General features: G+C 39.8%; 1 protein-coding gene across 1 annotated transcript in view; it reads left to right on the plus strand.

Annotated features, from left to right (window-relative positions):
• LOC137251738 (iroquois-class homeodomain protein IRX-4-like) overlaps positions 1–14,083 on the plus strand; it is a 200,251-nt gene that overhangs the window by 97,376 nt on the left and 88,792 nt on the right. Inside the window, exon 3 of the mRNA XM_067786528.1 lies at positions 4,297–4,418. Within this exon, the coding sequence (XP_067642629.1) occupies positions 4,297–4,418 (122 nt within the window). The remainder of the gene's footprint in view (positions 1–4,296; positions 4,419–14,083) is intronic.

Below are 14,083 nucleotides of genomic sequence, written 5' to 3' on the forward strand. Positions count from 1 at the left end.
ACATAGGTTAGAACATCATGACAATGCAATAAAGGGCAAAAAATTCCGTTAGGTGCCGCACGGATCGAAAAAATTAGATAATAATTTGGAAATTTGACCCGGGTTTTAAGTAACTTCTCGATGAGCTAGAGGCTAACAATTCCGATCTTAATTCAGAGGTCGACGACAGCCGATGACACAATACAAAAAAAGATTCGCATGGGGCCCCACGGACTGAGATATTTAGAAAAATCAAAAGGAACGGAGGGAATTTTGGGATTGATTTTTATGTAAGTTCTCTTTGAGCGTAAAACCTATCAGATAGGTTAAGACACTGAGAAAATATAGGAAAAGAAGAAAATAAAAAAATTTTAAGCACTTATTTTATATAAATGGACAAAAATTAGCGAAAAATGTCTCCTTATATAAAGACATATTCTTGTTAAATTTTGATTTTTAAATTTTGACATAGAAATTGCAAAAATATTTAGGAGAAGTAAAAATATAAAATTGGAGCGCAATTGATTGACTAATAATATCCCCTTTCCTACCAACTTTCCAATCCAAGTAATGTGCGCTCCACTTTTATATTTTTACTTCTCATAAATTTGTTTGCAATTCTTAATTCAAAATTTAGCAAGAATATATCTTAATATAAGGAGACGTTTTTTGTGTCCATTTATATAAAGGAAGTGCTTAGAATTTGTATACCTTTCATGAACATGAAATGGTATATTAACTTTGATCCGATGTTTGTAACGTTGAGAAATATAGAAGATAGACTCACCATTAAGTATACCGAATTGATCAGGCGGACGAACTGAGTTGATATAGCCATGTCCGTCTGTCCGTCCGTCCGTCTGTCCGTCTGTCTGTTTGAGCGCAAACTAGTCCCTCAAATTTTGAGATACCTCAATGAAATTTGTCACAAGGATGTATTTTTGTATTATATTAGATATTTGTCGGATCCGGTAGGATCGGACCACTATAACATATATCTCCGATACAACCGATCGTTCAGATAAGACGATTTTGGTCATTCCTGCTGCTATTTAAAAAGCATAAACGTGAAACTCGGTGATATATATTCTAATATATCATAGAAGTTATCCTGAAAAAATCAGTTTGATCGGAGCTATATATAGTATATGCCCCATACAACCGATCGTTCGGATAGAAAGATTTTTGGCAATTTCTCCCTTAATTTCCAATATAAAAACGTGAAACTTGGTGATATATATTCTAATATATTGTAACTAATATTAGCCAAACTAAGAGGTGCTGCCATCTCTAAGCCGATGCTAAGGAGCGCCTTGCATGCACATCCATAGATCATTCATTATGTATCTACATAAACGAATAAAACATTATGTCAACACATATGTACGTACACGCAGCAGAGAAGAGATGCTCCCAAAAGTATGCAATTGTAATTGTTGAAGTGTCGCTCACAAATAAGCGCATATAAGAAGCTATATATGTGCATCTGTAGTTATAATTATATAACGGCAACCAAGCAAATTCTGGAAGCGCCTAGAAGATGCCACGAGGAAATCACAGAGTATAAAAACACCAGCGGTAGAGGCGCTATAATCAGTTTCGATTAAGACGCTATCTAACGAGCAATAACAGTATTATTTCGAAAGTCGGTTTCATTTAAGCTATCAGTTTGGTTATTAAGCCAGCTAGTTGCAAAGTATAAGTGTTATTGTGAAGTACTTTAATAAAGGCCAGTTTTCCATTATTCGATATTGGACTTATTTATTCAACAGTTTAGTGATACGAACTTAGCAAAAGTGCAAATAAGAGGATTTACAGTAAATTCGTTACAACATCGTAGAAGATTTCCTGTAAAAATAATTTCGATCGGAGCTATATATAATATATATCCCATACAACCGATCGTTCAGATAAGGGGGTTTTTGCCATTTATTATTTTATATTTATCTTAAAAATCGTTTAGGTATGTACATTCTTATCTTATACATCCGATTATTTGGAAATTACGAACGGGACAAGATTATTGTTCAGCCCCATTCATGAAAAGTATGAAGTCTTCGGTACAGCCGAAGACAGTCCCGTCCTTACTTGTTTTATTTTATTTTTATTTTTTCTACATTTATGTTCAATATTGAAAGAAAGGAAAGAATTTCTATGGCATGTATCATATAACAGTTTTTCCTACTTTGAGAAATATTTTCCTCGTTTAAAGGACATTTTTTTGTGTGTGCCTTGCTTGTACGTGAGGAACTCACATACACTGAATGGGTCTCCAGAAGTTTGCTCAACGATCAAACTGGAAAACGCTTTCAGAAACCTATGTTATAAAATAACTCTATCCTATTGGAAAATACTAGAAGCTCTTTGGGTTCTATGCTATTTGCTGCTTCTAAATCTTAAAGCTATATCACTCCTAATAACTGAAGTCTTAGCCTGGCAAGCGTACAGCAGGAGAACAAAACGTGTTCGATCGTTTCCTCCTCCAACTCGCACTTCCTACATTCATCTGCTATCACTAACAAGATCTTATTTAAAAGCATGTGACGCTAAAAGGTATTTTCCAGTAAGAATACCCATCATGCGCCTACAGTCCCCTTTTTTCAACCATAAAAGTAACTTTGGTAAGATTTTTCATTTTCATCTATTCATATACGCTCAGGGACCGAATATAGATGAATGCTGCTCCCTAACCCGATTCTTTCCAGGGATTGCATACACTCTAGCATAATTTTAAATGCTGTATTATGCGAGACTATTGCGTTTATTGCTGCTTGGCTGTAAATATAAAAATTAACGCGGCTGCAGTTTAAGCAAATTTCTTCCAGTGGTTCTACTGCTTCATTCTCGGCTGCCACTTCCGCCTAAAAAACACTACTGAAATCTAGTACCTTGTAGGATTTGCTCATTACCGGATCTGTGCAGTATACCGCAAACCCTACTCTTCCATTATTTTGGAGTCATCGAATTACACGTGTATTGCCACTTTTAGCAGTCCGTTTGTCCTATAATTGATGACGCTATACTACTATGGTCATATGGTCTGCGCTCAAGCTGCTCCTGGACACTGAGCCTCGTTGAATTTCTCAACGCTGTGTTCTTTGCAGCCGTTGGGGTTCTTGTCATGGTGCCTAAGTGCTCCTATAGTATGAAATAAATCGTAACTGAAACTGAATTGATCACGACATAGTTCCAAACCATTATTGAGGACAATCTAAACGGTTCCAAAATGATAGCGAAATAAACTCGAAAACAATCCTTTAAAGATGCTTTGGGGACTTAGAAGTAATCTCAAATGAGTCCCCAAATAATAACGAATGATCCTGTATAAGTCCCGAAATGGGATTAAAGTAATCCTAAAAGAAATCCCGAAATCATCTGGAAATTATCCAGAACACCATACCATTTGATTGTTATTGGGAAGCACATACAACTTGAGGTTGAACTTTAACCTCCAATAACTAACTAATAACCATCCTTGGAGACCATCCAGTTTCCTATAAATATATGTATAGCTGGTGATTTGGGTACTAAGGGTTAGAGTTCTGGAATACTTTTTACAAAAGCTTGAAAATTTACCATACGATTTATATTTCTATGCATTAAAATAAAAAGCATACTTGTTTACAGACTCTCTTTTGGGTTGCCCTGAACACTATTTTTCCCTATACCCAAACAAAATGTTTTTTGGCCACCCTAATGCACATACATACCTACTTAGGTATACGTCCCCTCAATTACTTTAGAAGAAGAAGCTCTACGATTATTTGTTTGCTTCTTTGGCATTTGGAATTTCATTTGAATATTCTAACAGCTTGGAAGCCTAATGAAACGTCAGCTGTTGTACAAATTCTTCTTTTATTTATGCAAATTTTCCTAAAACAAAATTTGTTCAAAAATACACATGCATACTGTTAGATATGTATGTATGTGTGTATATTAAATTCAACTCTTTATCTATGTCTTTGAAATTATCAAATGACGGTCGATTGCTTTCGGCACTTGCTGTTAGAAATGAACTTTAACTCAACTTTGTTCTGGTCCTGCACAGCACAGGCAGTTCGGTTGACAAAATTCTTGAACAATTAAATGCAAAATTATTCACTTCGACAGCTGTTTGCTAACTGTAAAATAACAAATTTCTAAGACTTGCTGAGCATACAAATTTGGAAACAATTCATTATTGACTTCGTTTTAGTTGCAGATCTCACAGTTTATTAAGCTGAAACAAACTTAATAAAACAAATAAACAATTGAAATATATGCAATTGAAATTTGTTTCTTATATAAAATAATTTAATTTTTTTTGTGTCATTTTAGAGCACGCCTTATGCTTTAAAGGATGGCAGCTGCAGTGGCAGTGAAGTGACAACTTGGACTTCGACGGGTTTACCACCATCAACCGGTTACTATACCTACGATCCAACATTCGGTGCGTATGGGTAAGTGAAGGGGTATAAAGTATTGTGTGTTTATATTGTTAAGAATATTAGCAAAACTAAGGGGTGCTGCTACCTCTAAGCCGATGCTAAGCAGTGACGTGAATTCACATCCATAGAACAATCATTATGTATCTACATAAACGAAACAATAATTGCGTCTACACATATGTACCATGTACGAGCAGCGGGGACTCAATACACAAACACATGCATATATCTGAGATACTCCTGAAAGTATGCAATGAGAAAAAAATCATGCAATTGTAGTTACAGCTGAGAAGTTTGAGAGCTGCTGGACTAGTAGATTCTGGAAGCGCCTAGAAGATGCGAACGTTGAAATCCGAGAGTATAAGAGGCGGCAATTGTAGAGGCGCTGGAATTCAGTTTGATTTGAATTGTCAAGCAGTTTCGACTAAGACGCTATCTAGTGAGCAAGAGCAGTATTATTTTGAATACTAGAGTTTCATTTGAGCTATCAATCAGTTTGGTTATTAAGCAAGCTGCTCGTTGCACAGTTTGAGTGTTATTGTGAAGTACTTTAATAAAGGCCATTTTGCATTATTACAAATTGGAATTATTTATTCAACAGTTTAGTGATTCGAACTTAGCAAAAGGGAAAATAAGAGAATTGCAAGTAAATTCGTTACAATTGGTGTCAGAAGAGGAATTGTTGAATAAATTCCGAAGATTGGGAATACAACTTGGGCATGGCAAAGTTCAGTGAATTGAAGATCCAGCAACTGAAAAAGGAGTTGGAGAACCGTGGATTAAATACAACCGGCAATAAGATCGAACTTCAAGCACGGCTACGAGAGGAGAGGAGAGAGTCGCAAGGAATTGATGTGGATGAGTTTGTCTTTTATCCTGATGGGGACGAAACAACAACAAAAATTGAAGAGAAAAACGAAACATCGCAGACAGTTACGAGCACAGACTTGAACATGATTTTGGCTGCAATATCTGTTCAAACATCGACAATGTCATCTCAACTAGAAAAACAGAAAACGTATATGTCATCGCAGATGGAATCCCAAGAGACACGAATAACATCGAAGATTGAAGCACAGGAAACTGAAATTCCTTCACAACTGGAAGAACAGAAGACGTATATGGTATCCCAACTGGAATCGCAGGAAACCCGTATAATATCAAGATTGGAAGAACAGAAGACATATTTGGCATCTCAACTGGAAGCGCAAGAGGCACGTATATGTGAAATGTCGGCACAAATTTCGGGACATGTATCATCGCAGCTCTTTGTGAAACTGGAAGAGCAGGATGCAAAAATTTTACAACTCGAGGACAAAATTGATGCCGAAATAGAAACGTTAAAAGGTCATATGGAGCAGTTACAACTAAACTGCCCAGCTGTTTCAACAAGCAATCAAAAGGTAAAAACACCATCATTTGACGGTTCTGTTCCTTTCCAGGTCTTCAAGCTACAGTTTGAGAAGACCGCAGCAGTGAACCACTGGAATGCTGAAGATAAAGTTGCAGCTCTGTTCGTGGGACTGAAAGGGCCTGCCGCCGAAATCTTGCAGACTATTCCAGAGTACGAACGGAACAGCTATGAAGCATTGATGGCCGCTGTCGGGAGACGTTATGGAAGCGAGCATAGAAAACAGATATTCCAAATTGAGTTGCAAAACCGTCACCAAAGAGCGAATGAGACTTTGCAGGAGTTTGCCTCGGATTTTGAAAGGTTGGTACATTTGGCAAATGCGGACGCACCCGTGGAGTACACCGAGAGGGTAAAAATCCAGAGTTTTATAAATGGCATACGAGACGCAGAAACGAATATAAAAATGTCTGTGTAAGCTAGTTTACAAAGCACGCCGTGTGGAGGTAGAAAGGCCAGAGTGGGTAGACGCAATATTGGAGGCGCTGAAAGGATCGCAAAAGCGGAGTGAAAAAGTTATCAAATGTTTCAAATGCGGGAAGTCCGGTCACATTGCCCGTCATTGCGATCTTGATCCTAGTAGTTCCAACAATGTGGGTGGCCGTAAACGCAAAGCTGGAGGAGATGAGCAAGAGCGAGTAAGAGATAGAGATCAAGAGCTAGATCCAGCTATTGAATACCCTGTGATATCTGTGTTGCAAATTGGTAGAAAATCGAGCAGTCTTACCGTCAGAGGGAATGCGGATGGCAAAGAACCTGTACTGACTGTAGATACGGGTGCATCTCATTCCTTGATTCGAACTGATTTGGTCTACAGGAGAGTAAAGTCATTGCCTGGAGCAAGGTTGCGTACGGTCACAGGCGAGTATAGCCAAGTCCAGGGAGAAGTGATATGTGAAGTCCTAATTGGGAAGGTCATGGTTTTACACAAATTCGTTGTGGCGGAGATCGTTGATGAAGTCATATTGGTAGTGGGCTTCTTGGTTGACCATGACATCAGGATCGATATGCGGAGGAAAATTATGCGCTATAAGAACCAGGATATACCACTTAACTTTAAATTGGAAAAAGGGTTCAGCAGTAATCGGGTACTGGTGGAGAAGACTCGACAAAGGCCACGAAATTCAGAGGTAAAAGTTGATGGAACAAATGGGCCAAACAAATAAAAACCGAAGGTACCTGTGAGAGAAACACTGGCATTGAAAAGCCCTAACGGACGTACTAAAACGAAGGAAAGGATTTCGCAGAAAGAATGCAAGGGTGGTTTCAAGCCAAGGCACACTACTGTTGTGGAGCGTCGGAACGATACTGATTATGCAAAGCAAATCCGTCCAGCGCAAGCTCTGCGAAGTAGTTCTTCATTGGCCGAGCAACAGAGTGCGAGGGAACGATCCAGGATAATGAGTAGTAATATGAAACACAGGTACGGCAAGGAAAATAATTCGGAAGGCTTCCGGGAGGGAGATTTGGTACTGTTATACAACACTCACCGGCGGAAAGGGGTTCCATCCAAATTTCGGTGCAGTTGGGAAGGCCCGTACAAGGTTGTGAAGAAGATCAGTGATACCATCTACCGCATACAACGCATAGAGAAACCACGGAGTAGAAGAGTGGTACATTTGGCGATGCTAGCAGCTTTTAGATCGAGAGATTTGTCTGATCGGGACGAACAGACTTTGGTGGAGGGCAGTGTTACGGATATTAGCAAAACTAAGGGGTGCTGCTATCTCTAAGCCGATGCTAAGCAGTGACGTGAATTCACATCCATAGATCAATCTTTATGTATCTACATAAACGAAACAATAATTCCGTCTAAACATATGTACCATGTACGTATACGAGCAGCGGAGAGTCAATGCATAAACACATGCATATATCTGAGATACTCCTGAAAGTATGCAATAAGAAAAGCTATAAAATCGTGCAATTGTAGTTACAGCTGAGAAGTTAGAGAGCTGATGGACTAGAAGATTCTGGAAATGGAAGCGCCTAGAAGATGCAACGTTGAAATCAGAGAGTATAAAACGCAAATGTAGAGGCGCTGGAATACAGTTTAAGTTGAGCTATCGAGCAGTTATTGATTAAGCACGCAATCTGGCGGGCAATAGTAGAGCTTCATTTGAGCTATCAATCAGTTTGGTTATTACGCCAGCTAGTTGCATAGTATAAGTGTTATTGTGAAGTACTTTAATAACGGTCATTTCCAATATTGATGTTATTTATTCAACAGTTTAGTGATTCGAACTTAGCAGAAGGGCAAATAAGACGATTTGCAAGTAAATTCGTTACAATATTTTTTTATAATCAGCTAAGCAGAGCTCACAAAGTATATTAATTTTATTCGCTGTTACGGACTACAACGGCATAAACTATCAAAATGATCTGGGCGAAAAACGAAATTCATTTAGCCATGTCCGTCCGTCCGTCTGTCCATAAACACGATAACTTGAGTGAATTTTGAGGTACCTTGATGAAATTTGGTATGTAGGTTCCTGGGCGCTCATCTCAGATCGCTGTTTAAAATGAACGAAATCGGACTAAATCACGGTCACTTTTTCGATATCGAAAATTTCGAAAACCCGAAAAAGTGCGATAATTCATTAAAAAAAAAATAAATAAATGTAAGGCGCGATAACCTTCGAAGAGATCTCTTCCAATTTGCGTCGTGCTCCTCTTGTTTCTCCCTACAGATTGGCCGGACGGGACCTACATGTTTTATGCCGATTCCGAACGGTATCTGCAAGGCAGATGAGTTTTCACTGAGAGCTTTTCATGGCAGAAATACACCCGGAGCGCTTGCCAAACACAGCCGAGGGGCGACCCCGCTTAGAAAAATTTTCTTTTAATTTAAAAACTTTATTTCTAAAATTTTGATGTTGCTTTGCCCGGGGTGCGAACCCAGGGCTTACGGTGTGGTAGGCGAAGCACGCTACCATCTCACCACGGTGGCTGCATAATTCATTACCAAAGACGGATAAATCGATGAAACTTGGTAAGCGGGATGCCGTTATGACGCAAAATAGAAAATTAGTAAAATTTTGGACAATGGGCGTGGCACCGCCCACTTTTAAAAGAAGGTAATTTAAAAGTTTTGCAAACTGTAATTTGGCAGTCGTTGAAGATATCGTGATGAAATTTGGCAGGAACGTTTCACCTATTATTATATGTACGCTTAATAAAAATTAGCAAAATCGGATGACGAACACGCCCGCTTAAAAAAAATTGAAGTCAAATTTTAACAAAAAATTGAATATGTTTACAGTATATAAGTAAATTATGTCAACATTCAACTCCAGTAATGAGATGGCGCAACAAAATACAAAAATAAAAAAAAATTTCAAAATAGGCGTGGCTCCGCCCTTTTTCATTTAATTTGTCTAGAATACTTTTAGAGCCATAAGTCGAACAAAAATTTACCAATCCCTGTGAAATTTCGTAGGGCTTAGCTTCTAGGGCGATAACTGTTTTCTGCGAAAAAGGGCGGAATCGGTTGAAGCCACGCCCAGTTTTTATACACAGTCGATCGTCTGTCCTTCCTCTCGGCCGTTAAAATGATAACTTGAGCAAAAATCGATATATCTTTACTAAACTTAGTTCACGTACTTATCTGAACTCACTTTATCTTGGTACAAAAACTGGCTGAAATCCGACTATGACCACGCCCACTTTTTCGATATCAAAAATTACGAGAAATTAAAAAAATGCCATAATTCTATACCAAATATGAAAAAAGGGATGAAACATGGTAATTGGATTGGTTTATTGACGCAAAATATAACTTTAGTAAAAACTTTGTAAAATGGGTGTGACACCTACCATATTAAGTAGAAGAAAATAAAAAAGTGTTGCAGGGCGAAATAAAAAGCAATTGGAATCGTGGCAGAAATAATTTTCGTGGTATTACATATATTACTAAATTAGTGGTACCCGACAGATAATCTTCTGGGTCACCCTGGTCCACATTGTGGTCGATATCTCGAAAACACCTTCACATATACAACTAGGGGCTACTCCCTTTTAAAACCCTCATTAACATCTTTAATTTGATACCCATATCGTACAAACACACTCTAGAGTCACCCTTGGTCCACCTTTTTGGCGATATCTCGAAAAGGCGTCCACCTATAGAACTATAGCCCACTCTCTTTTAAAATACTCTTTAATACTTTCCATTTGATACCCATGTCGTACAAACACATTTCAGGGTTGCCCTCGGTTCATTTTGCTATATGGTGATTTTCCCTTATTTTGTCTCCAAAGCTCTCAGCTGAGTATGTATGGTTCGGTTACACCCGAATTTAGCCTTCCTTCCCGGTTTTTACTACTATTATGACAAACTTTGCGCGCAGATTGTATAATATTTAGTCTAGTACCTTCGCTATGGCATCCGCTTTGTTGCGGTACGGGGGCTTACACCGCTCTCCCACTCACCGAGGACTCAAAGGGAGAGGCTCCGACCTAATCCATCTGCATGATCTGGGTCTAGCGTGTGGCTTTTCCAGTCCAGATCCAGCGACATCTCAGGCTGTGGAGGCAGACCCCGGCTTATTTCGTATACATGTGTTTCTGGGAGGCTAGAAACTTTGGCAATTTGGAGATCTGGTATGGAGGGCATCAGATCTCGGTTGAGGAGTCTAACCATCGCCAGTACTACTGAAGATGGTAAGCGACGACGGTGAAATACACTCCGAGGCTGAGAGCCAAACAAGCCCATATTTTAAAATCTGCGTATAAGAAGGGCAGGGAAAATATCTGTATAACAAAGAGGAATAACCTTATGAGGTAGCACCGGAAGGTAATGGCAAGGTTTAAGCAACCAACGTGACTAAAACTGATGGCCAAAAAGTGGCGCTAGGCGGTCAAAGGAAAAAAGCTACTAATGCATACACATGGGAGTCGATTAGCGCATAGGGCTGAAATAAGATTTGGCTTGATGCGGCTCTGAGAAGGAATCGAAAAAGCGTTAGCCACAAGCCACCGTCGATTCCCCCTATCCCTACAAGTAGCCATCATAGACCAAATTTACCCTGGCGGCAAGAAAACGCCCGAAATATTGCCACTGGTAGAGGGAAATGTAATGGAGAAAGTACTTGAAGCCGACAACCAGGTAGTGTCTTTCGATAGACCTGGCTGGTAAAGTTTGTCGGCTGCGGTAATAAAAGATCAATGGCTTACTATACGCATGCAGTCTGCGGCATAGACGCTTTGTGGTCAGGAGCCTCCGATAACGACAGCGGAATCCATACTGAAGCCAATTGGCAAGCGAAATAGGGAGCTTAAAGTAACCGATTGATTAGACGTCGCTGCAAGTCATAAAATGGAGCAATGGGTTTGCTGGGTTGGCTCTGGGCTTCATTAAATTGTTTGTGTCTGGTAACAGGTCTGTTGTGATAAGGTAAGCTTGCTCAGATTTTGCCTAGCTCTACCTAACGAGGTTCCGAGCGAACAATGGCATGGATGTAGCCCTTTTCTAAGAGCCCTGGCTGGTTAGAGACAGAGTTCGCGATAGGGGCTCGGACAGTCATTGTCTACATACATCACAAGCACTAAAATACCTAAATGATTCCAGGAATTGTCTCAGCGCAATTTATAGATTCTACAACCCAAACCCGGACGTGCATCCAGAAAATTACCATCAACATCTCCCCAATACCTTCGCGGAGTACCTTTATCGCTACAACAACAACCACTACAATAGAACCCTCGCATCCGCATCAAACGAGAAGTGATATTTAATGAATTGTGAAGAGCAAGATGTCCACCAGAGAGAGAATCTTCTTGAAACATAGTCAATTCAATCACTCGAGATGGGACTAAATATTTTGCCAGTTTATAAAAAACTAAAGATTTAAGCAATGATTTTGCAATTCCTAAACATTTAACTTCGCCACATTATCAAATTAAAAACAGCATAATAAGAATTTTTTTGTGACGAAGAGCACTCACCATTTATCTAACTAACTTTCAGAAAAAACTTTTGCACCAATAGAAAAATGGTCGCACAATACCCCACAGCAACAAAAAGTTAAATAACTAAGTGCTTTAAAGTTTAAAGTTTTACTTGCCGACTACGCGTGTGCTTGCCATTGTTCCATTGTCACATGGCCGTATTCATTGGTCCACTCTAACACGCTGCTCCTACTCGCAAAGTCAAATTCGTTCTGAAGTCTGCCAAAGCGCCGTCAACTTTGCGAAGTTGGTCACTTTTGCTTTCTTGGCTTTTGTTGGCTGTTCGCACCGCTTGCAGGCTGTGTCTGGCAAAGTTTCAATTGCTCTTCCATTATTTTACTTTGGTGTCGTCTGTTTCGACTTTACGAGCAAAAAGTAGCTTAAAGCCAGCGCAAGCGGTAGATAGTTGCCGCACGCATTTTTAAGTGCCAACCACTTGCCGAAAATTACAACAAAACAAATAAACGACTAAAACGGAAAGCCATTCTACTATTCAACTGTGTAGATGTCAGTGTGTGTGTGTGAGAATATGCTTAGACTTCTACAAGAGGGGTATTGTTTCGGGAGCTCGGCGTCTTTAAAGCAGCTCCTTTTTCTGGAGTGAATATATTTAAGTGAATTAAGCTGTAAAAAGTTTTCTTTCGTTTGTTTCTTGGGTCAATTTCTTTCCCTCAGAGCCACAAGTGCCATTCCGGTCTTGTCTTCACGCGTGAGTGGACGTGCGGTATCATCCTCGACTCAAAGTTAATTTCTTCGGGCTTTTTGTGCGTTGAGTGGAAAATTAAAATAGGTCTCAAGGTTGGCTGCTGTGCTCCCTTTGTGCGGTTTGGCGGAGTTAGGACATGCAATGCTTCCCTGACCTGGAGTTATAGCGGTTTTTGTGCACTCCTAATAGGAATCAGTGACATTTGATTTATATACTTAACATAATGATTTGATTTATATACTTAACATAATGTAACGGGATATTGTAACATGAACTAACGGAATACCTGGCGTGGTGCCAAAAAAAAAACACCAAACGCGTTTTGTATACGTAACGGGACTTCTACCCATAACGGGATAGTGGAAAAAACATGGCAACAAGCCATATATCGGATTTTCAAAGACATTTTGTGCCTGGCGTGGTGCCATTTAAAGACCAAAAAATTAACATTTCTGGAAATAACCGAATTGAATAAGTTAAGTTAGACAACCTGGCATTATAAGGGCTCTTTTAAGCATCTTGCCATACGACGCTTGCGAATGCAGTGTCATTTATATCAAAAAAAAAAAACCACTAGTTCTCACCCACAGCTCCTATAGCTGATAATAATACCTTCTTCCGTATTCGCCGTCGGCATCATGTACATAACCATGCATCTGGCCCAGCGTTAAGATCTGGTTAAAGGTAGAGGTACCAGGTCTAAAGCCACGCTGATATGGTCCAATCAGGCGACTATGGGCTTCAGTCTTTTACATAATTCGCTAGATAGAACCTTATACGCTTTATTAAGCAGGCTGATTCTGCGGTAATAGGCGCGGCTTGCGGTATCGCCTTTCTTGGGGATTGGGCAAAGCCCACTTAAATTCCAATCTGCAGGCATTGGCTCACACGACCGTCTTTATTGTAGGTGTTGACGCATACTCTTTGCCAACTTTTCGCCTCGGTCTTGGAACAGCTCGGCGGGTAGTGGGTAATTGTCTATCACCTTGTGATTTCGTAGCCGGATTATTGCTATCCTTACTTTGTCATAGTCGGGTGCCGGAACGTGTCTTCCATCAACGGCGATTGAGGTATCGGGTTCGTTTACTCCCTCATTAGGTAGCAATGGGGAGAAATGTTCCTTCCATAACTTAAGCCCACCCTGTACGTCAATTACCATTATCATTTCTGCAGAAATCTTCCCCTTATTAACCTGCCGTCACCCGCCGAATTTTTTGATAGAATTTTAAATCATTATTCCTTTAAGCCAGCGTATGGAGCTCCTCGCGCTCACGCCTTTCTGCCTTACGTATTTTCCATTCAAATAGAGTATCTCTTCTTTCCTTGCCTCACGATAACGCCCTAATATACCGCGCGTTGCGCGCCTGTACGCAGCGTGGCCCTTAAAACAGCGTCCTTCTTTTCCAAAGCTGCGCGACATTCTTCATTGTACCATCTTCGTATCATCGGTACGTAATGAGAGAGAAATATGTCCCACTGCTCGGCCACATAGATAGAGCGAAGATTACTCTCAGTGAGCTAGTGTAAGTGCCAAGTAAGCTGATCATCAGTGGTCTGTTTCATGCGCAGCTTTTCGACGACAATCTATTTTTGTCTCACTGCATGCACTTC

Source organism: Eurosta solidaginis, chromosome 5 (genome assembly GCF_040869045.1).
Source record: "Eurosta solidaginis isolate ZX-2024a chromosome 5, ASM4086904v1, whole genome shotgun sequence".
NCBI lineage: Eukaryota > Metazoa > Arthropoda > Insecta > Diptera > Tephritidae > Eurosta > Eurosta solidaginis.